Here is a 26,711-nt window from a genome sequence, read left to right as displayed (position 1 = left end):
GAAATGAGCTTTAAAATGATGTATATCATGTCTATAGTACTTGACATTTAAGTAGTGAAAAATCAATAAAACAGTCAATAAATCCTTTGTTTCCTACTGTTTATTGTTAAGTTCGATGGAGCATATCTCAATAGTGGCACTGGCGACATCCGGGCTCAGTTGTGCCGAGGGGTCACATATGTCTATTACTTTTTGGGAAGGAATGTAGGTACAAATCAAATTCCGGTAGAGAAATCCTAAAAGTGCGTGTTGGAATCTGTGCAGCAGCAATCAACCAAGGAAATGAAGAAATGCTTGCTTGTGTTCAATTCCATTCCGTTCCATTCAATTAAATTTGGTACCAACTAAATAGAACTCTTATGGTGATAGTTTTTTATTGTTTCTTTCAGCCATTGTATGGCAGTTAATGCGTGCCTATACCCTCAGCATCCTTCAGAAGATTGCCAAGGACTCAGGAGATGAAGACCCAGCACCTATCACCGATGAGAAGGTTGTCGCTTGGGCCAATGAGAAAGTAAGTTTCACTATGTAAAGACAACCTCTGCCCAATATGTTTTTACTGTTTATGGGCAGTGACAATAGGATCAACTAGGGATGGGAAAGTTGCATGTACCATTAAACGCACGCATGACCCAACGTTTTGCAATTGCGGTAAATGTGTACACACAAGTCTTTTTCAAACTTCAATTTTCCATTCTTCATTGCTAAAGAACAGTTGAAAGTAACAAAATCTGAAGACGACCTTAAAAATTTACATGAAACTTGCTCAAAACATTCATTCTTTAACAATAATACATCATAATAAAATGCATAGTTTCTGACATGTTAGGGCCGTTGCCTTCGCAAATTTAACCTCATGTCCGGTGCCATTGGTACTAGTATAACCTGTTAGAAATTCCTGTTTTGTGAGGTGCACTGCACCTATCGTGTATTCATGAAATCTTGCCGCCAGATTGATGCGTGTTAATATGTCACACGATCAAGGGAAATGAGTCGGATGTCGCTAATATTGATTTTGAGATTGAAAGAAAGTGTTAAAATTCAGGCCGCTTTATACGGCCAATAAAATCAACTAAGTTTCTGCACTAATCATTTATATTTCGCACCATTGGCGAGCGAAGTAGCGAGCACTCACAGGTATTGGCACTGTCAGTTTTATCTTCACTATGATGGTACAAACCGTGTTCTGGTCTGCGAAGCAGACCGTCTTGTACAACTTGTGTAGCTCATTAATGTTTGTATGTAAATGACCCAATGCACTGATGAAATAAGCTGTTTTCATTGGTGGTTGTACGATGATTAGACCACGCATATGCTGTCAATCTTGCGGTCGAGAAGGTTGTCGTGCGCAAGTGTTTACGTTATTTGTTGCGCGAGTGTTTACGTTTGTTGTCAAACAGTAAATGACATACAAGATCTCGGTCAGCTCATTATTTCCTACAGTCTACATAAAATCCGAAATCTCACGAGATTTATATACAAATTGATATTTGAGCACCCCCATCAGTATAGAATCAGTCACCGTTGTCGGCTGTTACATACGCACGTAACATACAGTATGTGGCCCCAGGTGGATACAGGCTTGAATCAAGACTAGACCACATCATGTTTTGTATAGGGTGTATGGAATTCAAGTGGAATAGCCCTTTGATTTGATCATGTTCTACTGCTGAGTATAACTTACCACCATGTTTACCTTTTTATTTGTTCAGCTCACCGCAGGGGGCAAGGATTCCAGCATTAGAAGCTTCCAAGACAAGACAATATCCAATGGTCGCTGTGTATTGGATCTGGTGGACTGCATCCAGCCTGGCTCAGTCAAGTATGAAAACTACACTGCTGGTGCTAACTCATTTGAGGTAAGTTGAGTAAACAAATCGATGGGGTTTGTGCAATAAAGCCTGTCTGCTATAGCTGCTTTATAGACATTGGACAATTTGTATGCCTCCCCACCTGTGTTTCCTGGTTGTCCGGCTGTTGGACTATTCGTCAGTCAGGCCGTTCATCCGAGCTTGTGAGCACAATTTCTCAGAACTGCTAAAGTGTGACTTGATGCAGGGGTGGCATTTAGCAGTCTTCAACTTCTATTGGATAAAATATGCTAATTAGGTAGCTTATTTGCATATTTTGAAACGTGTGTGCACAATTTCTTGTAAATGGTAAGGTGTCACTACTTCAGGGACCCCTGCCCTGGGTTATATCTCTTTTACTCACCATACAGGTCTATTGTCACTCTCTTAATCACACTTCTTCTTTTCTTTTTTTTATTCTGCATTTTTAAACTGCAAATTGATCTTGCCAATGAAACTTAATAAGATGTGAACACAGGCATTTCATTCATAGTTTACAAAATTTGTGAATCAACTGTTTTACAAACTTTTTAGTTATAATTGAAAAAAAAAACACCTTCTTTTAGTTTTCAAAATGCTGGTGTGGGTGGCAGACAGAGAACATCCAGACAGCTTGTATTTTGCCCAAGCAAACTAGGGGAGTACAGTATACATGCCCATTTTTAATATTAAAGGTTTTAGGGTAGATTCACTAACACATGATGATTAATATCATGGATAATCTCTTACTGTTTATTTATTATCTCAGGATAAACTTGACAATGCCAAGTACGCCATCACAATGGCCCGCAAGATCGGCGCCCCCATCTATGCTCTTCCAGAGGACATCGTAGAGGTAAAACAGAAGATGGTGATGACAGTGTTTGCGTGTTTGATGGCAACAGACAAAGCTAAGGAAGCAGCCGCCTCTAGAGATGAATAAATCACATGACCTAGTCACATGACCTTGTCACATGATCTAGTAGCATGATTAAGCTTCAGATTTTTTTAAAAGACAAAGCAACTTACTATGCACATGTGCATTTTGTAATAATACAAGAAACAAAACTCAGCCCAAATATTATATGTATATAAAACCCGTAAGCACATGATGATGAAATATATTATGAAATAACTTAGCAAATTAATATGAGAGATGAATTAACAAATTATTTGAAGGGTAAGTGCAAATGTATATCTGCAGAGAAAACCTAGCGCATATTTTGGTGTACAAAAATTAAATGAAAATGTATATTATTGTCATGATAAGGAGGGATTTGCGCTTTTGAAATGACAACTAGGTATCCATTCACCAGTGACGGGCACTTGTCAAATCCCAGCTAAGATTTTGATTCAGTCCACCATGATACATTCATCATATATCAGCCATTTTCAAAGCCCTTCAGATGTATTGTATAGAAGAGTTTAACCTTTAACCCCTGAGTACTACCTACCGATCTAACATTGCCTCTGATTGGTCAATTACATGATATCTTCATTTCAATCACCAATCAGATTGGCCAAAAAGAAGTTTTCATTATCAATTGGACCAATCAGCAACATTGTTAGAATAATTTCACCATGCAAAAAAATTAGGGTGAATTATTTGCAAAGCTCCATTCTGATTGGTGATTAAAGTGAAGATATCATGTAATTGACCAATCAGAGGCAATGTTAGATCGGCAGGTAGTGCTCAAAGGGTTAAATACGTCACGATATACAGCATTATTATAAAATTGCATCAATGGCTAAATGCATTGAAGTAACTAGTAAGAAACTTGCAATTTTAGATAGATTTAATTGATTGAGAGCTAGCTAACTTTAAGGGAGGACACTAGGATCCACATGTTCATCTATCAGGGCACAGTTCTTTAAACCCAATACATTTGTATATTATTTACATGACCTTTGAAAATGTGGGTACAAAAACTCATACCCTGCAAATTGAGGTCAAATTTTGCACTATGAGTGTTTAATTGAGGTTATTGAACTATGCCATTGAGATGAGGCCATTGTGGTCCATAGTGAGATGAAACTTTGAAATTACATGTCACCTTGCATATAAATATGTCTTTGGAGTGATTGTGGAATACTGTAGGTACCTGCGATATATACATAGACTTTTGCCAAGTCTTCAAAGAGTTCACTAAGCTAGCCTTAGCGTATTCAAGACTTGACTTAAAACTAACAGGTGTCTGCAGTAGTTGACAATTTAGCCAGATTTTGTACATCAGCATTTCATATGTAGTAAAAACCCACATGGGCACTACTGCCTTTCTTACAGACCTACTGATTGGTTAATTACATGATATAATCATCTGAGTAACCAATCAAAATAGAGCTTTTTTAACTCTTAGCAAATAAGCTTAATGCCATTCAGTCCTACTGACTATTCTTAACATGTCACTGATTGGCTTAATATATGACATAGGCTTCTTTATAACCAATCAAAATAGATCTTAGAGCCCGATAAATTGGCAGGTAGTGTCTGTGGGGTTAAAAGCTAATAAAGCAAAGAATCAAATTGTACATTTTTATGAAGGCTTTGCTTTTCATAATAGTTCCTGTTTTGAGGAATGGAATGTGCTATGAAGCAGTCAAACAAAAGGCAAAAAGGAACAAAGCATTACATTTATGGGGGTGGTTGTGTGTCATAAGTTTAAAATAGCAGATTGCAAGATACTTCTATGAAGTTAATTTTGATTTTTTCATACCTTTTGTGCTTTTAACTTTGGAAGATTACATTTGTCATGTTATATTTTTCTTTTTGTTACATTTCATGTTACAACAAGAAAACACTGAATATAATGTAAGCTTACCATAGTTTCATCATATAGGGATAAAAACTTACAGAAGAATTGATTTTTTATGTTTGATTTAAATTTTCAGAACATTAGAATATGTGACTCCTCGCCACAACTGAGCCCGGATGTCGCCAGTGCCACTATTGAGATATGCTCCATCAAACTTAACAATAAACAATAGGAAAGAAAGGATTTATTGACTGTTTTATTGATTTTTCACTACTTAAATGTCAAGTACTATAGACATGATATACATCATTTTAAAGCTAATTTCAAGCAGAATATTTTGGTTGAATATCTCAAAATGATGATTGGCGACATCCGGGCTCAGTTGTGGCGAGGAGTCACATATAAACTTTACTCAACAAAAAATGTTTGATATAATTTTTTCTACTAAAAATCATGATTAAGATTAGAAACACTGAATATAGACTACTGAAGTAGAAATTGGTACATTTTTTGACTAGAAAATTTTCAATATTTAAATACATTATGAAATATTCTACTGTAAATGTGGAAATTTTTGTGGAACATTTACTTTAACGCTTTTCACGATCAACACAGCTACTGTGAAAATATACACGCATAAATGTGTTTTATGCCTAAGCCTACAAGAAGGCTCAAAATCATGAATTCAAAAACAATGAAATTAACTCAAAATCGCCAAAGCACAAAAAAATTAAACATGAAAATTACCACTTTTACTATATTATGAAAGGCTTTCATTTATATATATGTAACGGAAGTGTTATTATACCTTTTCAAGTATTACTTTATTATATTATGGAGTTAGATGTTGCAATTATGTTTGAGAATGGGGATGTTCACATGATTCTCTTGGATGTAGATTTAGTTCTGATAACTCCAAATAAATCTGGATCCAATCTGGATTGATTTGGTTCCATTTGTGTCATGTGGATAGCTCCATATGACCTTTCTGCACTGGGGTAACTACTATTTCCAATTTTTTATCCTGCTTCATAACCCAGAAATATCACATGATATGCTAAGTAGAAAGATAATCAAACTGTGTTTTGAAATAAGTAGGTTCATGACTGCTTAAATATTCATCTTTGTAAACTTTTCTTTTGTCTTACATTCCTAAAAACAACGGATAAGTTCAACTCCACGATTAGACCAATTATTTTGTTGAGAATAATTAAATATATTCCTAAAGTAATAATTTGTGCAACACACATTATTACGAGTTGCTCATGCGAAGCATGTTTCCTCATTTCATGACAATTGAAACAGTAAACATGGCTAATATGAAGCTCTATCGCATACATTCAACAAATGTTCCTACATTATGTAGTCTACGTCTTTGTAGTCAAGTTTGATCCAGACCAAATCTAGATCAATCCGGACCATTTGTATGTGCATAGCTGAAATGATCTGTTAAAACAGCATTCCAAGCAGCAAAAAAACGCATTCCACGATTCAATATCAAAATTCCAAAAATATTCCTGAAAATAATATTTGAAGTGTACAATGTCCCTCCAATTGAAGAGTATTGATGAACATTGAGTGTAAAAGAATATATGCATGCAATATTATTAATTATGAAAAAACAAGTTATCCCAAACAATTTCTGCATTTTAAGTTACATTGATTGTATATCTGCTAGGTTCCAAATCCTTTAATAAATAATTGTAACTCTCTTCCAGACCTTTGCAAACTTTCTGTGAAGTACACTGGAATTCAACTTTGTGCAAATTTTGTCACAATATCGGTTCAAATGCTCGGAATCTAACATTAAGCATCAATATGTTATCAATATACTGTAAATGAGAGATCATCTGTTGAAGGTCATAAGGTTCACAAGAAGTTGGATACTGTATCAGTGGTAATTTTCACGAAGGTTTTATTTTTGCGAATTTCGTGATAAGAGCTCCAACCACGAAAATAACACTTTGAATATATGCAATAATGTATTACAAGTATAGGGAAGGACTGGGAAATCGCGAAAATAACATTCAAGCGTAAATGTGTCTCTCACTCCAAATCGTGAAAATAACTGTACGCGAAAATTACACAGTATAAAATAAAGCATTTACCACCTTCCTACAGTCAATTGCATGGGCTATTCTAGTTGAAATCCATACACCCCTTATGAAACACATGACTTTAATCTTGGACACAGGGGGTGTGAATTTTAAATGGGGTTACTTGAATGGGTGACTGCATTTGAAGTCTACTCACCCTGTTTGAGAGAATAAGGTCATGTCTTCCAAAAGGGGATGTATGGATTTAATTTGAATAGTCCAATGTGCTTGGTTTTATTAGCTGCAGTTGATTTGAATATCGTTGTTGGGCAGGAAAAACCTCCTGTGTGCTTGTTGCCCCTGAACATGTTTAAAACAAAACTGCCAACAGGTTACAAAGGAGGTTTTGCTTTAAACATGTTCAGGGGCCAATGATACATAGGTTTTTCCTGCCAAACGACGATATATCTGATATCAGAACCTTTTTGATGAACCGTTGATGACATAAGTATGGGATCAAAATAGAATGTTTGTTTGTTCAGTGTACATCTCAGAAATCTTTTTTTTTTAATAAAGGAGAAGCCTTACTACTACTGAAACCTTTTCTACATTCCACATGGGTTGAACTGACCAAAGTGGGGCTTCTCTTTTATATATGTGACCATCCACCACAAACCCAGTGAAAAGTAGCCAGTGCTTATTCAGAGATATGGACCAATAAGCATTCAGAAATCAATAGAAAACAACGGAATTTTAAGGGCAAATTTTATTTTTGAGCACCTACTTCCTAAGCAGTTATGACTAGTGATATATCATTTAAAGCTTGTTTAATGGATATTTCAACTGTTTAATAACCTAAGACACTCAAAAATGCGACTTTAGACTGGATTTAGTCGTGGATGGTCATATATTTAATTTGAGTAGGAATGTGTAGAATCCAGTACCCTGACATCTAAGTCCCCTATATACTTCAGTAGTTTTCCAATTCAAATTAATTTGTAGCATATTCTGCATGTGAATATTTTGTATATTGCGTCAAATTCCTGCTAATAACTTACTCTATAGCTATTTAGCCAAAACATACCTATTTCTGTATGTTTGAATTATCACTGTTTAATCATAAGGTATTGGAATTTTATGAAAAAAATTCAAATTGTCAAAGAACTACTTCGTCCACCTAAGTTTTTAAAGTGTTAAAATTTGAACACTTATAAGTGTTTAAATTTCAACACCGATGAGGTGTTTAAATTAAAACATTTGTAAGTGTATTTACACTTGATAATGTAACCAAATAAACACATGTGACATATATTTTTTTAGCTGATCCTGTCACTGTTATATTGTCTTCTTGCCACTTGAAAAGTGATTTGCAAAAATGAGAGAATGAATTTATATGAAAAGTGTTTAACGTGTGTGTCAATTATTAAGCTGAATTTATACTCAATCGCCGAGCGATTGCGATGAAACGCTTCTGGAAAGCGATGGGCAATCGCCGAATTTTGCGATGCATCGCTCGTCGCTTTTGCATTTTATCACGGCGATAGTGATTGCAGATGACAATTAAAATATTCTAAATGCCACAAAATACATTTTGAAACATCAGTTGCTGTCAATAATTATTGCTTTAAATTAATTCATCTCCAAAAGTTAATAATCGAGAAAGGTAAATTAATTAGCAAAATAATAGATCCAGTTGGTTGTGTATGATTGGTTGACGCATTCACGTGTCAAGCGATATCACTGGGAAGTTGAGGTTTCTTCAACTTGCAAAAGCGACATCGTTTTTGCCTCAGCGATTTGAATCGATTGATCGGCTTGACGCTCTGGAAATGTAAGTAAACACTGAGCATGCGTGAGAATCGCTTTTCTGCAAAAGCGATCCGAGTATAAATTCAGTTTTAGAATTCTCTAGTTTCAATATGGGCTATCATAGACTGGTGTGATATCAGTAATTCTTATTACGGTTGCACAGTGTGAATGGTGGCAATGTGTTAATGCTTCGACTCATAATATCGGGATGGTGGGTTCGTATTCCTGTAGAGCCAACTTCTTCTGCACTTTACCCAACTTGCCTCACACCGCTATTGGGGAGCTGTTAGGGGATAATTGCAATCTAACTGCTGAGTGGAGTTGCCCTACGGTTACAAGCTGGCCATAAGTTTGACTATATCACACAGGCTTATTATAGCCCATCTTGAGCAGGGAAAATTATAACCAATACCTATATTTTTTCAATCAATTAATTGGTGGTGGAAGCTCAAGTCTTGCGCATTTTTTCCTGAAATTTCTGTTCTATTTGTCTGTCTATATGTTCTTTCTACGCAAATGATGCACTTTAAAAAGGTAATCTAGTTCAAATTTTTTAGTTTATTTTATTTCACTCACATAGAAGATATACTAGATGTAATGTATATATCAATTTGTTTCTTTTGATGAGTTCAGTCCCAAGTTTACATCAAGTCTGATGAAATAAAAGTGCGTAATTGTTTTTATCATAGAGCAATTTATTCTAACATATACTTGATGTATGCATGCAATGTATAAGAATACTTAATTGTTTGTACTGTAATTTGATTTTTTTTATGTTTGGGATTGCATAGGATGGGAAGGGTAATAACATCCAGACAGGCTTGTTACTAATGGTGATTGTTCCACTGGATTTCTTCACAAAATTGTTACTTTTTGTATACAAATTTCATCAAAGCCATCATAAAGGAAATATTTCTTACACTGGAATAGACTCATTTGCAATTGATGCCAACATAGTTACTGCACACTCGATGTGCACATCGGGCATGATGTATTTATGGTTTCAATCTTGGGGATTTCCAAATTGGTTTGTTTCTGTAAGGAATCTTCGTTCTAGACTAGTCTAAGTGTTTCTAGATTCTGATTTCAGAAATCTAGTCTGATTTTGAAGATGTCCCCTCCACACGAGCGGAATTTCCCTTTTGATGAAACACTGTTTTAAGAAACACTGTGTTAAGAAACAGTGTTTGATTTGAAGAAACAATGTTAAAAGAGACAATATTTGTAGAAACAGTGTTCAAAGAAACAATATTTGAAGAAACAAAGAAACAATATTTGTAGAAACAGTGTTTGAAGAAACAATATTTGAAGAAACAGTGTTTGAAGAAACAATCATTGAAGAAACGATGAACCTGTCTGGATACTAACACTGACCAGAAAGAGCACAAAGTACCATAGCCTAGCACATTATGTATACTTGCACCGCACAGTAAGTCTTTTCACAGATTTTTGCATTATTATTTGTCGAAATATATTTTTTAGATGGTTTTCAATACTTTGTATAATTTGGCAGATTATCAGAAAGCATATTTTTGGTCGAAATTAGGGAGTTAAAAAATGATTAATAATCTATCGTATATATATTTATATATAGTGCTGAAACAAATAAATAGTCCACAAAATTAGCAAAATAATATTGTCATTGCTTCAAAAGAACCAGATTTTGTTTGTTAGTGCTAGCTGGCAAACTTAACCTCATCTACACATGTACAGTTCAGCAACCAGCATTGAAGGAACTGAGGCCTCTACTGTAAAATATGCATTTTAATACACAGAGTGCTTGACTTTTGTCCTGATATTTAACATACAAACCCAGGTAATTGAACTGTGTAGTTGTAGGTGAGGCTGTAGAAATATTGGCTCTAGAATTATGGGAATGTTTGCAAAGAAGAATAAAGATTAGATAACACTTAATAAAATAAGTGAAATATCCGTATTTGTGATGTTTGAATCTTTATATAAATGAGCAGAAGAAGTATCCAAATACCTAAAACAAAAGCAATATCTTAAGGGATCTAAAATGAGCGTTTATTGCATTTCGACAGTATTTTTTGTGGGACATGAGAGCACCTCAGACCTATCGAATTGCATTCTGAATATGAAGCATGTCTTTCTGATATCAAATAATTTTCATTTTTGAAAATCACAATATAATACAAATTTTATGACAAATTATAAAAATTTGATATTTTTCAAATTTTTGATATATAACAGTCCTCGAAGTAAATTATATAAATCTAATGACATATTCTTAAAGTGTATGTAGCAGGGAGGAAAAGCCGACGGTCAATTGAAAATTTTGACCTTTCATATTGAAGATATGGATTTTTTTCCCAAAAGACCTTATTTTTTTGTGTGTTTTGGGAAAAAATCCATATCTTCAATACTGAAAGGTCAAAATTTTCAATTGATCGTCGGCTTTTCATCCCACCTACATACAATTATAAATTATCAGATTTATAAAGTATACTTCGAGTACTGTTAGTGTTAAATATCAATTTTTAATCATTTGCCATAAAATGTGTATTACATTGCAAATTTCAAAAAATCAAAAATATTTGATATCAGAAGGACATTCTTCGTATTCAGAATGCAATTCGATATGTCTGATGTGCTCTAATGTCCCACAATAAATACTGTCCAAACGTTCATACCCCACCCCTTAAGGAATCTCAGGTAATTTTGTTCTGCATATTTTGATACCTCATTTGGCACGATCCAACTTTATTTCCCCATGTAATACCAAATTGAATGGAAAAAGAGCATTTCAAAAGTGACACATTTGGGTTATTATTCCTCCTTCAGGGTGATTCCTACCGGCTATTCTAATAACTCGTTGCCGTGCTTATAATTAGCATGTTTTGAGAGTAAATCTGTAAATTTTGTCACTTTTGAAATGCTCTCTTTTTTTATTTGAATTGATCAATTTGGGAAATTAAAATCGCATCATGTTGAATGAGGTATCAAAATTTGTTGAAGAATATACTCAATGTATATGACTACTTCATTTAAAGGAGTATTTTGTGATCCTAGCATCCTCTATTTATTACATTTTTCTGTAGATATCCACGAAAAAAAGCATATTTCCAAAATTTCAGTTGATTCCGATTTTGCGTTCGCGAGTTATGTATGATTTTGTGTATTACACTGCTCCATAGACAATGTGTTGTAACGAAATTCAAATTTCACAATATCTTTGGTAAACGAATTAATCTGCAAGAAATTTTTTGTAAATAAACATGTAGTCGGAGGTTTCCAGTGATATAAAAATCTCAACTTTTTTTGAGAAAAGTGGGGGGGATGATGCTGTGGATCACGAAATGTTTAGCTATTGCTTTGGTTTTGAATGATAAAATACTTTTTGTGCTCAGTATATTTGCAAGTTATATTATATCTCCCAGTATGCCATTAGATACCACAGTACTGGTGCAGCCAGTCCCTATGTGAGTGGTCAAGCTTTCGTCAGCTGTGTCTCTGACTTCATCAGGACTTTACATTTGTCTTTCTCAAAGACACCCAATGGCATAAAAAATGTTTTGACCAAAACCAAAACGTGTTTATGACACGATTATAACGTTTTTACATTTTCTTTGTTTGCTTGTGTACAAAATGAGATGAACATACTGCAAACACAAAATGTTGTTAAAACGTTATATACGTGGTGTAAACTCGTATTGGTTTATGCAAAACATCATGAAAACCTATGCTGGCCTATAAGGAGAAAAGTAAAATTGAAATAAACGATCATAAGCACATATCCACACACTCCTTTGTACTGAAGATAACAAAATATAATAATATAAACACTCCTGTGTAATATATACTATCTACTGAAGACAGCACAAATCAACACCTTAATCTGCCCAGGAAAACATATCCACATGATATCTACTGAAGATAGCATATATCCACATGATATCTACTGAAGATAGCACATGTCTACACACTGAAGATAGCACATCTCCACACACTGCTATCTACTGAAGATAGCTCATATCCACACCGCTATCTACTGAAGATAGCACGTCTACAAGCTGCTATCTACTGAAGATAGCATACATCTACACACTGCTATCTACTGAAGATAGCACATATCCACACACTGCTATCTACTGAAGATAGCATATATCTACACACTGCTATCTACTGAAGATAGCACATATCCACACACTGCTATCTACTGAAGATAGCATATATCTACACACTACTATCTACTGAAGATGGCATATACCTACATACTTTTATCTACCGAAGATAGCATATATGCACTGCTATCTACTGAAGATAGCATATATCTACACACTGCTATCTACTGAAGATAGCATACATCTACATACTATTATCTACTGAAGATAGCACATGTCTACACACTGCTATCTACTGAAGATAGCATACATCCCCACACTGCTATCTACTGAGGATAGCACATCTCCACACACTGCTATCTACTGAAGATAGCTCATATCCACACCGCTATCTACTGAAGATAGCACATATCTACAAGCTGCTATCTACTGAAGATATCACATGTCCACACACTGCTATCTATTGAAGATAGCACATATCCATACACTGCTATCTACCGAAGATAGCATACACCTACACACTGCTATCTACTGAAGATAGCACATATCTACACACTGATATCTACTAAAGATAGCACATGTCCACATACTGTTATCTACAGGAGATAGCATATATCTACACACTGCTATCTACTGAAGATAGCACATGTCTCACACTGCTATCTACTGAAGATATCACATACCTACACACTGCTATCTACTGTGCGAGGGATAGAGGACGATTTTATTTATTCTCCTTAATACAAGCAGGTAAACAAACAACAGCAAATTAAGATCAAGACATCCTTTTTTTCTGTAAATACTTTATTCACATAATATTACAACTTTTATACATTTACAAATGGCGCCAATAATTTATAAAATACTTGTAGTGGAAATTAATTCTAATATGATCACATGGTCATAACTTGCAACGAAAAAATACAGTAGTTTTGCTATGGTCAATTTGGATCGCGATTATAGTCGATAAGGCCGAGATTTAAAGTCCGTCGATTTTGCGGGAGTTTTCTCGTTCCCTTCTGTCCCCGGCAGACGTCAATTAAACATGATAAAGCGAACAAAATCCCAAGCAATGGTAACGCACGCAATTTAGCATCGGACTATATTTTGACCCGGGTTTTGACGTTTAATCGTACAATCTACTACTTCTAAATTGTAGCTTAACGTGTTTCAACTGAAGCAAAGTATTATAGAGCTTGCCAACTACTTTGATTTCACCGCGCTAGAGTCCGTTTTAAAAGGCCTTGAATTAGTCAAACAAACATCTTTGCGGGCGATATTCCGTTGCGACACGCTGCGCGTTTTCCATTCTCCGCAGTGAAATCTTACAAGTAGGCTTTAGGGCTTCGGTCTCCTTCTTGAAGCTTGCAAAATACCACTGGCGGAAAATTGGGCTTTGCGTTGCCGTAACGGAAAAGCGAGCGAAAGACGTCGGGCACATACTGCTGCGGCTAATTTCGGTAGTGGCTAAAATCATCCACAGCGTCTAAAATGTCGAGGAGGAGAACTGTACAAAGATAACTACTTCGCTGCGGAAAAACGCGACATATGTCGCAACGGAAAACCGAGAAAACGTCGGATTTTAGGAGAAAAAGCTGACAATTTGAGTGGAAACAACCCTGGGAAACAACCGAAGGTCGTAGTGGACAACCGGAAATCACTGCGGAGAACCGTAAACACAACGTCTGTCGCCGCGACATAGTTTTCCAGTATGTTTTTTTTAATCTGGCTTTGACAAACGCCCGGGGACAAGCGCTTCGTTGCGGCTTTCTCTGCTTTGATTCCCCACCCCAATGATTAATTTTTTTCTATTACCTCTTCGGTAACTCCCATAAGCCTTTGCGGGTAGACCTCTGATGATGTCGTCCCACCGATTTGCACACTGCGTACTTTCAAGTAACGGCTTTCAAATGCTTCGATATTACAATGTGCACATCGACGTGACGTCAAAAGAGGACATTTTAGGGCTACCCACAAAGGCTTTTGGGATTTGCCGAAAAAGGCTACGTTTTAATTAAAACCCTAGTCCGATGTCTTTTGGGCGTTTCCCGTTGAGACAGACCCGTGGCTTATTTTCCGGTAACGTCTCCTGCAGCGGTTAAATTTTTACAGCGTCTCGTCCATGGCTGAAGACGTCCATAGAGCAAACAAACAAAGCTGATCACAGCGCAGCGGACAACGGATAACAACAGGACGGGAAAAACGCCCACTAAAACGACCAACTATAACTTCTTGTATTCCATGTTCTGAGAACTTGGACATCACCATTTGACAAAATAATTATACAGGCTGTATCAAAATGATTGGTACCCATTAGTTTTTGGTGTTTGTTGACAAGCTTGTTTCATATTCAACATAATTTAGATCCTCTTGAAATGTCCAGGGTTTATACTTTACGACCGTTCATAGCATTCATGGCATAGCTCCTATGTTGCATTTTGATGTAGCAGTACTTTCCATAATCACTGAAAATTGATGGGTACCAATCATTTTGATACATCCTGTATTCAAACGTTTCAACAGTCGTCAATAGACCAATAAGACTACCCGAGCGCATCAGTCGAACAATCCAAGCACTGAATTGTTTCTCAGTTATAGCCTACGGGTAACTTCTGCGTTCGAACGTAAAACGTTTTTCCAGTGGCGTGTCTGGGTGCTTTGGGGGGCTGAATCCCCTGCATTTTGTTAAAAATCACGTAAACTCAGCCGTTTTGGGCGATTTTAGCCATTACTATATAGCCCCTCGCATAACTCTGGAAGCCCTCAGCTCTGAGATCCTGGATACGCCGGTGTATTCCAAAGTGGCACTATGGTTAAGAATCGTCGCCAGTTGGGTAAATACAGGCCTACAGTATAACCATGTTAACTATACCATATCAGTTTTTATTTTCCTTTGAACATATTCTTGTGTAACAGTCATGATATTTTGGTGCAAAATTTAGTAATTTTTAAACATCAAGAATAGATCCTCCAACGTACGTACGCACCACGCGTTGCAACAGAAAGTCATCACTGTAATGTTCCTGCGTATAAAGCAGGACAGAGGCGAATAATTAATCCACGAAAGTCATGGTGTACATCCATTACACGTTCAGATGAGATGTTCAAAACTTATTAACAGATATACAAGAATAAACATCCACATACAGATGCCAAAAGTCACTGCAATGCTGGAAAGTTTTTTGGCTGATTTTGAGTTCACTTGTGCTTTATCTTCGTCTCCAGCTTTGAAAAGCGGTAAAACCTGCAACGAAAAGGTGAAATTGTGAAGGTTGTCATTCATCCAGGTATAATATACCGTAATATTAAAATTGGATATATGAAACTGATCAACTGGACTCACGTTTTTGAGAGGCTACAGTATCGCACCTTATCCTAGGTGCATCTTCAGGCCGTCTAATATGATCTGTCGGCAATTGGTCATCGACCTGTGACAAGGTGGTGTTGCTAGAGGAAGCGAGTTTGACAAAAATCAATCACAGATGCCGTATATTCCACTAGTCACCAGCAAAATCTCACACAGCTATTATGATGCTATGCACTCAACCGTGTAGTATAAACACTGACTGTGTATAGTTTGCTGTGTGAACTGTGCGTATATGCATTTATAAGAGCCTATCGTTTTATTTTGTAACCAAACCTTTTTTATTACCAGCATGGCTTAAAAGGATAAGGATTGAGCTATGTTTCAGTCGAAACAATATATATTTTGTTAATGTTATTGATTTAGGCCTAAATTGTTTAACGTTGTGCTCGTTGATAAAAATTCTGTACATTCACTAATTTTGTTAAATATATCTTGCAGATATTTCTTAATTAACTCCCATTGCACGTAGTATCAATTTTCACTCACTCCTGAAGCAAATGAAAGTGCTTACTTGATTTGATCTGTATAATGCAACTGCACCAACTGGAAGACAAATAATCGTTCCTATCAATGACCGCAGCCAGTAGTCTTTGGGTGGTGATGGATTCTCAGACGCCACACGACACACTACAGTTCCAGGAGTAACCTAGAATGACAACCAATCAATCATTATAATCAATCAATCAATCAATCAATCATTTATCAATCTATCAAATTTATCAATACACTCGTACACCGTTCCATAACCAGTCAACCAATCAATCAGCATACCGATAAATCAATCAATCAATCTTTCGATCGATTATTCAAAAAATGAAGAATTATGACAGAATCAAGCATTGTATCAATCTATCAATTCATTAATGCATCCATCCACCAATCAATCAACAATTCAATTAACATACAAATAAACAATCAACAATCAATAGTTCGATCGGTCAATCAAACAATCTACAAATCAATCGATTGATCGATCAATCGATAATTATGAAGGAAGTAAGAATGACAGTCATTTAATGAATGGACGCTATAACGGAAGAAAGAACGAAAAAGAAAACGAACTAATGAAAGAACGAAAAAACAAAAGTTTATGACTTTTTCGCCTTCTAAGAAAATCATGCACGCCTTACATCAAACCTTGGGATGTCCTTAATAGAACCCATACCATTCATCTTATAATGTGCCAGCTTTATTTGTCTCAATATTTGAGTTAGGTCATGCCATCTGTAACTCGCCTTAAAGGGAAAAAATTCTTACCGACTTGGTGTCAACTTTTTCTTCCGGTTTAGGTTGTGGTGGTGGTGGTCCGGCTAACTCCGAATCATTAAGAAATAGTCTATAACCTGTATGAAAAGCGAGAATAAATTATAATTATATCATGTTTGATTGTAATGCTTGCTAAGAGCGGAGACATATTTGGGTCCTGATGGGACTAGACTAGGCTCAAGCAACTGCTTCATCCAAGCCAAAAATCCAAAAAGCGTGCTGGTAAAAAAAAGAACGAAGCAAATTGAAGGAGACCCAAATCAAGTGAACAATTTTACTATTAAGTGTTATCAGGGGTGTTCTCTATACTATTGGTATAAGGCTTACTCATTAAAGTGCACATCATGGGATATCCTTGATGCATTTATTATCATTTATAATATAAATAACAGGGTGCAAGAATTTACCCTTGGGGTACACCACAAGTTAAATTTTAAATCTTGAACTTAAAAAATTAAAAAATTGTATAATATAATAAATTATAGGCTAGAAAGCAAAATAAACTTCTTGAATATTTTCAGATATTGGCGTAATATCATCGTAAGGACACCATGTTGTTTGATAATTGGGCACACGATTATTTAAAGAGCATGTAAACCAACTGGCTCGTCGCCATTCGCATATTTTCTTTTTGGCATAACTAAATCATGAAATATAGCTACATAAAATAATAGATTTTGAAAGTGCACAATCTGATAATGACTCGATTTTTATTGTCATTTTTTATATAGCTACAGCTCGATGAAAGTACACACCACGAATATGCATAACGGTATTATGTTTCAAAAAATGTTAATCAGAAAATAAATTGGTTGGAGTTATTTAGAAGGGTAGGTTTCATTTCATATATAAATCCATTTAATTGACTTGTCATTATTTTTACTTAGCTACTGTCCAGCTCGATGAAAGTAGCCTATACACCTGGTTCATGAATGTCACGTTAACGATATTATGTTTGAAAAATGTTAATCAGATTGTAAAAACGAAGGAACTGCAAAATTACATAAAATTCACACATGTGCATCAATGTCCTATAATTGAAGACCTTAGTGGAAAAAGTACTCAACCACCATTTTGGCGAAAATGAGTTATTGGTGGTTTTGAAGTCATTTATAGGGACGATTGGTAAAATTTTTAGGCATTTGACCCCTTCCCTGTAGGGGTTACGTATCAAGTAGGGGTCAAAATTTCAAAATGATCAAAATGATCAACCATGTATATCAAATTACTCGTTACGTTGTAAGGATTCTGAATATATATAGGGGCCTACTTTGCTATTATGTTAGACGTATGGTTATGGAGATAATGACGAAAGGTCACTCAAAGGTCAAATGGGGTCAAATTTTCAAATACGTCGGATTTTCATGAGTGATATATCAAATTGTTCGTCTTACCTTGCACATTACAAATATATAAACACTTTTATATTATTTGAATGGGTCCATTTAATTTAATTAGTAAGATGAAAGCTGGTTTACTGATATCAAGTTAAACGGTAGGGGAGAGCGGGGAGTGTTCGCCCTAGGGGCAGGTTCGCCCACCCCTTGTTTCTCAGCACTACGGCTATCGGGGGATTTGGTGATGGCAAAATTAGGTGACATAGGTCATTATAAACTTCTCATATTAGCTACGCGACATATAGGGACGTTTTCATCGAACTGCAGCCAAAACAAAAAAAAATTACACCAAAACGTAATTTTTTGTTGCATTAATAATGTTGTATTATCATTGATACATAAATACAGATGGTTTTAATGGAAATCTGTGTTGGGAACATATGGGATTTCTCAAAGATTTAATGCAGTTATAAACTCCTTATTCGATTTGTATTTTGCATACCCTGAAGAAAATACAAAAATGTGCACAAGGGCACGTTCGCCCTTTGAGGATGGGGCATGTTCGCCCTATATCTTCCCAGGCGGACTTACCCCAAACTGGAGGGCGGACCTGCCCCATTAGCGTATTATGCAAAATATTAATAATTATACCATTAAACAAGGTAAAACTACTGAAAAGCATGTTTTTTAAAGTTATGTGGTATCAGTATTACTCATACCACCGTTTATGTCCTAATCCATAATCTCCCCGAAGTTGTAAACATGATACGTTTAAGCTCACTTTGGACCCCTAACCCGACCCATGCAACACATTTAGTGACTCCCCAGAAGAGAATGAATGCCCTGTATACTCTTGCTATTAAAATGTTTGCATTGAATATGTTATTGTTATGCAATGTTTAAATCTTTTTTTTTGTGATTAGGGTGAACTTACCCCACCATATGGGCGAACCTGCCCCAATATGGGGCAAGTTCGCCACTTTGCAAAACGTTTTTGTTTGCTCTATCCTGTTGCTATTGTAAGGCCTATAGTTCTGGGATTGTAGCCGTATATAGCTAAGACATAGGGCTTTCACATGGGCTAATCAGGTCATCCCTAACCTTAAAATTGACATCGCTAGGCTGGTCAGAAAAAAATAGGGCGAACACTCCCCGCTCTCCCCTATTATGTTTAAAAAATTTTATCAGAATACAAAAACGCATACAACGTCGCATACACAGGTGCCTATAATTTCTTAAAATGTCACACCGTGGCATATATTCTCAAAAATGTGACACTGAGATTTCTGTAGGCCCTACATTTCGCAACTTAAGTGACGACGCAAAGGTGCATATAAGATATCAAGCTAAATCCAATGGCAGCCATATTAAAACTTTGCATTGAAGAATTTTTAGGGGACAAAATGATGTTGAATATAGTCAGAAAATAAGCTAGAGTAGGCCTACTGTTACATCCATTCCAATCGTTAATGTCATTTAAACTTAAAAATGTTAAAATATAGGCCTACCAGAAAATGTAACACACGGCAGCTATTGGATTTAGCGCGATTTGGAAACAAACTCTTCATATATGCCCGTACGAAACTCGGGGAGCTGATCCTGGTTGCGATGGTTATTTGTGGAATGTCTAGGGTGTGCGCTCTTGAAGCAGCAAAGTCCCTGAATTGTTGTTTAATGTTTTGTGGAATGATGCGGGCCGTAGTGGTCAGCGACAACCTGTAAAGTGTGCTGAGGCTTGTGGATCAACGTCTAGGCGTTGTGCCTGTGTGCGTATAGCGCACTATAAATCACTGCGCTTTGCTTTTGCTTTATGCCAATTATAGACCTCATGTTTTTACAACAAAACTGACATACATGTGATTTATTAACGTAGGCCTACCTTTTGGGTTTTAAGCGTAATTTACATGGAGACTCTATTGCTTGAAATTTATTTCCAGCAAGGGAGAGTCCCCGTGTATATTGGTAATTTTGCCAGGCAATGCTCCTGGACCTCTGACCTTTCATAGTTTCCTCAAAATAGAACCGGGGCTATTTTTTCAGGACAGTATACACTCTCCAGAGAGTTTTCTCTGGTATGTTGATGGCTTTTGCACACTTTTGTTATGTATTTACCTGGTTATAGTTTTATAGGTCACATAGGGGGCCCCAGATATAGTTGATTGAGGTCATAATTGCTGGACTCTATGTCCCCATGTAAATTGCATCGCCAGGGCAAGTAATCCATCAAAATAAAATTTATGGTTATTATGTAGGCAAGGGTAAAGTCCCCATGTAAATTAGGCTTTATAAAATAACATTAAGGGATCTGGAATGAGTGTTTTGAGCGTTTCGACATTATTTTTTGTGGGACATGAGATCACATTAGACATATCGATTATTGCATTCTGAATACGAAGAATGTCTTTCTGATATTAAATAATTTTCATTTGTTGAAATTCACGATATAATACAAAGTTTAGGGGAGAGCGGGGAGTGTTCGCCCTATTTTTTTCTGACCAGCCTAGCGATGTCAATTTTAAGGTTAGGGATGACCTGATTAGCCCATGTGAAAGCCCTATGTCTTAGCTATATACTGCCACAATCCCAGAACTATAGGCCTTACAATAGCAACAGGATAGAGCAAACAAAAAAGTTTTGCAAAGTGGCGAACTTGGGGCAGGTTCGCCCATATGGTGGGGTAAGTTCACCCTAATCACAAAAAAGGTTTAAACATTGCATAACAATAACATATTCAATGCAAACATTTAGCAAGAGTATACAGGGCATTCATTCTCTTCTGAGGAGTCACTAAATTTGTTGCAGGGGTCGGGTCAGGGTAAAATGTAGGGGTCCAAAGTGAGCTTAAACGTATCATGTTTACAACTTCGGGGAGAAATGGATTAGGACATAAACGGTGGTATGAGTAATACCGATATCACATAACTTTAAAAAAACATGTTTTCAGTAGTTTTACCTTGTTTAATGGTTTAATTATCAATATTTTGCATAATACGCTGATGGGGCAGGTCCGCCCTCCAGTTTGGGGTAAGTCCGCCCGGGGAAGATATAGGGCGAACATTCCCCATCCTCAAAAGGGCGAACGAGCCCCTTGTGCACATTTTTGTATTTTCTTCGGGGTATGCAAAACACAAATCGAATAAGGAGTTTATAACTGCATTAAATCTTTGACAAATCCCATATGTTCCCGATACAGATTTCCATTAAAACCATCTGTATTTATGTATCAATGATAATACAACATTATGAAAGCAAGAAAAAATTACGTTTTGGTGTAATTTTGTTGTTTTGGCTGCAGTTCGATGAACACTTCCCTATATGTCGCGTAGCTAATATGAGAAGTTTATAATGACCTATGTCACCTAATTTTGCCATCACCAAATTCCCTGCTAGCCGTAGTGCTGAGAAACAAGGGGTGGGCGAACCTGCCCCTAGGGCGAACACTCCCCGCTCTCCCCTATGACAAATTAATAAAATTGGATATTTTTCACATTTTTAATATAACAGTCCTCGAAGTCAATTTTATAAATCTAATGATATATTCTTAAAGTGTATGTAGCTGGAAGGAAAAGACGACGATCAATTGAAAATTTTGACCTTTCATATTGAAGATATGGATTCCCCCCCCCTAAAAAAAAAAAAAAGACCTGGTTTTTTGTGTGTTTTGGGGGAAAATCCATATCTTCAATACGAAAGGTCACACTTTAAGTATAGGCCTAAATCATCAGATTTATTAAGTTTACTTCGAGTAGGCCTACTGTTAAATATCAAAAATGTGTATTACATTGCGAATTTCAAAAAATCAAAATTATTTGATATCAGAAGGACATTCTTCGTATTCAGAATGCAATTCGATATGTCTGATGTGCTCCAATGTCCCACAATAAATACTGTCCAAACGTTCATACCCCACCCCTTAACGATAACATTAATGTCCTGTTATGTTACTTCTGAAATGTACACGGACTTTAAATTGGCATTATTTTCTCCAGGTATTTTCCTTCCTTGAGGGTTCCTTAGCATATTTCATGACCCATAGCACGTATATGAACTTGTATACGACAAGACCGTTAATCACGCAGAGATGATAATGAAATCGTATCCGAGGTTCAAGTTCAACTCGTCCCTGTAGAGTTTGGGAATGCCTATTGTTTTAATATCGTGTATACTTCAGAATATCCCTTGTAAATGTGGGCCTTTTCCATATTTCTATGACATGAATATAATTATTTCGTTGTAGGCCTATAGCATACGTAATAAGGGGTGGTGCAATAATTATGTGGAACCCGGGGTGGTGAATTATAAGGGCACAGAGTTTTGGTAGGCTAAAAAAAGGGGGGGGGGGATTTCAGGCAGCTTGAAAGGGCTTGGGGAGCGATTTTGGCAAAGATATTTGGGCAATTTGGCACCGGCGTTTCGGTATTACGCAATAAAAATCTGGCATGTGTACAAACAGTGGGAGCAAAGATTTTTGGCCCTGTCCGTGTTTAAATGTGTAACGTTTCAATAACATTCTGAAAACATTTTCGAAAACTTAATCCAAAATATTCAAAGATAATGTTATTAAGGGTTGACAAAATATTTTGCAAGAATGTTTGCCAAAAAAGTAGTTTGCAATATTGAAAACATGTTTTGAAATCTCGTTATAGATTTTTTCAAAACGCTTTAAAATGTCTTCAAGACCGTTTATATTTAACCCAGACCTTTAAATGTTATCAAAAATATTTTCACCAATACCAAATATAAAACATATATCAATGGCGTTCGTGGCCGCTCCTACCCCGCCGCCCCCTCAACATCCCGAAAAGGTTGACCCAATTTTTTTTTCAGTGGTAAAAAAAGCGCTAGCAACTTAAATAAAGAAATTTTTTCAAACATTTTTGAAAAATTTCCGCCCTTTTTTCTTTGACTGTTTTTTCTGTTAACTGTTTTGGCCACCCCTTCTTTTTCTGCCGCCCCTTTTTCGCCGCCCCTCCCCCGCTTTTACCCGGGGGAAGGGGCCTGGCGCCCCCAAAGCCATCCCCAAAATACGATGTGAAGAAACTTAGTTTTGATTTTAAGGGCTGTGCAATGGGTCATTCATGTTATGTATAATGTTAACCTGCCTCTTCCCATACGTCAGAACATGAACTGAAAGAACAGGTTCTTATTTCTGGCTAATGTCATACGAGGGTATAACCCTGGTTATCTCGTATTAATATCCCGCTGGTTTTCCAGGCTTGAAGCGAAAACCGATCCTCATAGAAAGTGGCCTGATACTTGAAGGCAGCTAGTATAAATCTCTAAATGTAAAAGAGTGAAAACCATTCTAGAAGAGTGAATTTCAACTCGTTCAAGGAGTTAAATGAAGGACAACACGTTTTCCTTCATTTAACTCTTTGAAAGAGTTAAAATTCACTCTTTTAGAGTGGGTTTTACTCTTTTTAGAGTGGCTTTAAAGTTAAAAACACATTTCACTCTTTTTTGAGTGGTCTTATAATATAAGTGAATCACTCTTTTTGGGGAGTGGGTTTTTCACTCTTTTACATTTAGAGAGTAGGCCTACTATATTCAATTGAAAAAACAACAACTTGATTTTAGTTGATGTGCACAGCTCCTTGATTGCTTGCCTGTTTCCTTTCTATCTCGTTTTCGATTGTTGTATACTGCTTTGTTTGTTTGTTTGTTTGTGTCCCGGGTCTGTGTACTTGTGTTAGTTTTGTTTTAAATTACAACAATAAACGGTATGTACATATATATATACCCCGCAAACACAAAATGTTTTACAGAAAAGGTTTAAATGTCGGGTTATAAAGGGTACGTTTTAAGAATATTCAGAAAACATTTTTTGAAAACGTGATGCAAAACATTCTAACATAAAGTTATTTAACTGTTGACAAAAATATTTTGCAGAAACGTTTGCCCAAAACATTTTACAAAACATATTCACGACCTTTGTATAACCCGACATTAAAGTGATTAAAACGGGTTTTTTTTTAATAAAGAGTTTAAGAACATTTGCTGGTATCAGTAAAAGTAAAGAAGAAATTCAAACAAAGCAAACCGAATAATAAGCTGAAAAAAGTTGTTTCGTCGGTTTCGCTTAAGGCCATTGGTTCTTTATCGCAAAACCTTTGTCATAAATGCAAATAATATATAATTATCGTGGTTTTCTTTTATGTCCCGATTAATATTTGCCAGGAGGCAATTCATATAGGCCTATAATAATTATTGTGGGTATTGAACCAGTCAATTATTACTGCAATGCAATAAATGATATTGTCCGATTCTGCCAAAAAAATTCCAAAAGGGAGCTTCTTGGAAATAAAATGTCTAATTTATTGTAACGGCCTGGGAAAAATATTTATTTATTCTTCTATTAGACCTAGATAAAATATTTCTAATTAATTAATTAATTATTTATTTATTTATTTATTTATTTATTTATTTATTTATTTATTTATTTATTTATTTATTTATTTATTTATTTATTTATTTATTTATTTATTTATTTATTTATTTATTTATTTATGTATGTATGTATGTGCTTCTTTAATCTGAAATGATTTCCATCGAATACAATTATCAACGGCATCCATTCAACGAAGTACAATGGCCAGTGCGACATTAAATTATGGTAGACCTACCAGTAAAATTTCCTTGGTTTAATTGGCATATTACTATTTAAATTAACATTAAGTTTAAAATTAAATGAATTGAAATTAACGAAAACATCAAGATCTTGTATTCATGGCTAAAGAATCATCTTAATCCTCCAACTTTTTTCATCCCATAATTTTAGAATGAGATAGTCTCTAAAATCCTAAGAGTTCTAGGAAATTACACAATGGTTCTTTCTGGCCTTTGCAGTACCGGTACCCCTTTTCATGTCTAAAATGGTTCTTTCTGACCTCTACTTTTAAAACCCCTTTTTTGTTGTTAAACTATTTAAGTTCTACATACAGGACAGCAAAAGAACTTTACCTTAGTTCTATTAGCCTAATCAGTGGCCCTGCACCCCCAGTAATGTTGGGGAGGGGGGGGGGGGGCTACACACAAGCCCCTATATCAATAAATTCACCGTAAAATTCACAATTTTAGGGTAAAATTCATTATTTTAAGGTAACATTCATAATTTTAAAGTATCAAAATCATAATTTAAGATATTCATAAAAAGTGCATGCATTTTAAAAAGCTTCCACCCCGCACCCACCCCCTCAGCGCGTTTCGAACCTAGGAGAAGGCCTATCTGAGCTGATGCCCCCCCCCCCCCTATATTAAAAATTTTCCGGGGAGATTACACATTGAAAACAACCAACAAACCCATGAACTTAATATTTTTTTAAATAATATGTCGCTGTAATAATATTCTAATATTATGATCAGGCCTACTCGAGATATAGTACTGTTGGGAGTTTTACCCAGGAGTTTTTCATCGTACATGTATAAATCCTATAAAATGCGCCATAATACTAAATGCGTACGTTCAACCCATCATCGAATATCACACTATAAAAACTATTGATATTGTAGGCCGATATATTATTAAAATGATTTTTTTACTTACTATGAAAAGTCGCCGCCATCGCCATAGCTTAAAACTTGAACAGTCATCTGTTGCACATTTCTGATATATAAAATTATTCCTTAAAATTCCTTCGTACACATTTCCAAACACCTTCTTTTGGTCGGCTGGCTGTGTATCAAGTAGCACACAATGAAATAGGACCCAGCAATATTATGTAGCTTAACAGGCATGTATCACCTGTCGCAAAGGCTTGAGCTTTTGGCAATGACTATGGCAATGAAAATGTGTGGCATTGACAACAATGTATTGTGAACGCTGGGTCACGCTGAAATAATAAATGACAAAACAATTGTTTATGTGGTTCCCTCGGTTGTTCAATTGTTTGCAGTACTTGACGTCATTTCCCAGATATTTGTATTAATTTTGAATATTGACAAAATAAAAAATACAATTATTGAAAAATATGCTTAAACTGAGGCTATTCTATATTCTATATTAGTTAGTAGGGATAATATTTACAATCGCAAATTTCCATTTTTTTGGTATATGTTCATTTTACAATTTTAGTACGGTACATATCAAAAATATTTGGGTCAAAATATAAACATGAAATTATTATTTATCAATATTATTATTAATCGCACCTGTTTCACTCAGATCATTTTAGGTAGAATGGGTTTGATACTTTTATTGCAAGTGTTGTTTGTTGTGGATGAGTGTGCTTG

At 35.8% G+C, this 26,711-nt stretch overlaps 2 protein-coding genes across 2 annotated transcripts in view; one reads left to right on the top strand and one right to left on the bottom strand.

Annotated features, from left to right (window-relative positions):
- Window positions 1–2,843, top strand: part of LOC140139752 (plastin-2-like) — a 73,273-nt gene extending 70,430 nt beyond the window's left edge. The window contains exons 12-14 of the mRNA XM_072161460.1: window positions 390–514; window positions 1,713–1,859; window positions 2,599–2,843. Of these exons, the coding sequence (XP_072017561.1) occupies window positions 390–514; window positions 1,713–1,859; window positions 2,599–2,772 (446 nt within the window). The 3' untranslated portion in view covers window positions 2,773–2,843. The remainder of the gene's footprint in view (window positions 1–389; window positions 515–1,712; window positions 1,860–2,598) is intronic.
- Window positions 2,844–14,058: 11,215 nt separating this feature from the next.
- Window positions 14,059–26,290, bottom strand: LOC140139751 (uncharacterized). Its single transcript, XM_072161459.1, has 4 exons — window positions 26,026–26,290; window positions 17,137–17,222; window positions 16,391–16,525; window positions 14,059–15,756 (listed from the first exon to the last, which is right to left on the bottom strand). The coding sequence occupies exons 1-4, from the start codon at window positions 26,048–26,050 to the stop codon at window positions 15,604–15,606; spliced, it is 399 nt and encodes a 132-aa protein (XP_072017560.1). The 5' UTR covers window positions 26,051–26,290; the 3' UTR covers window positions 14,059–15,603.
- Between the last annotated feature and the right edge of the window lie 421 nt (window positions 26,291–26,711).

The sequence above is a fragment of the Amphiura filiformis genome, chromosome 18, assembly GCF_039555335.1.
Source record: "Amphiura filiformis chromosome 18, Afil_fr2py, whole genome shotgun sequence".
Taxonomy (NCBI): domain Eukaryota; kingdom Metazoa; phylum Echinodermata; class Ophiuroidea; order Amphilepidida; family Amphiuridae; genus Amphiura; species Amphiura filiformis.
The sequence above is the reverse complement of the archived record's forward strand: the minus strand, read 5'-3'. Positions and strand labels throughout refer to the sequence as shown.

Excerpts from the sequence above, each read along its gene's own strand:
- LOC140139751 (XM_072161459.1), bottom strand. The coding sequence starts at position 26,050 with ATGGCGATGGCGGCGACTTTTCATA. Across the intron at positions 16,526-17,136 it reads AAAAAGTTGACACCAAGTCG|GTTACTCCTGGAACTGTAGT; the intron begins GTAAGAATTTTT and ends TTGTCATTCTAG. Across the intron at positions 15,757-16,390 it reads CATTATACAGATCAAATCAA|GTTTTACCGCTTTTCAAAGC; the intron begins GTAAGCACTTTC and ends TTTTCGTTGCAG.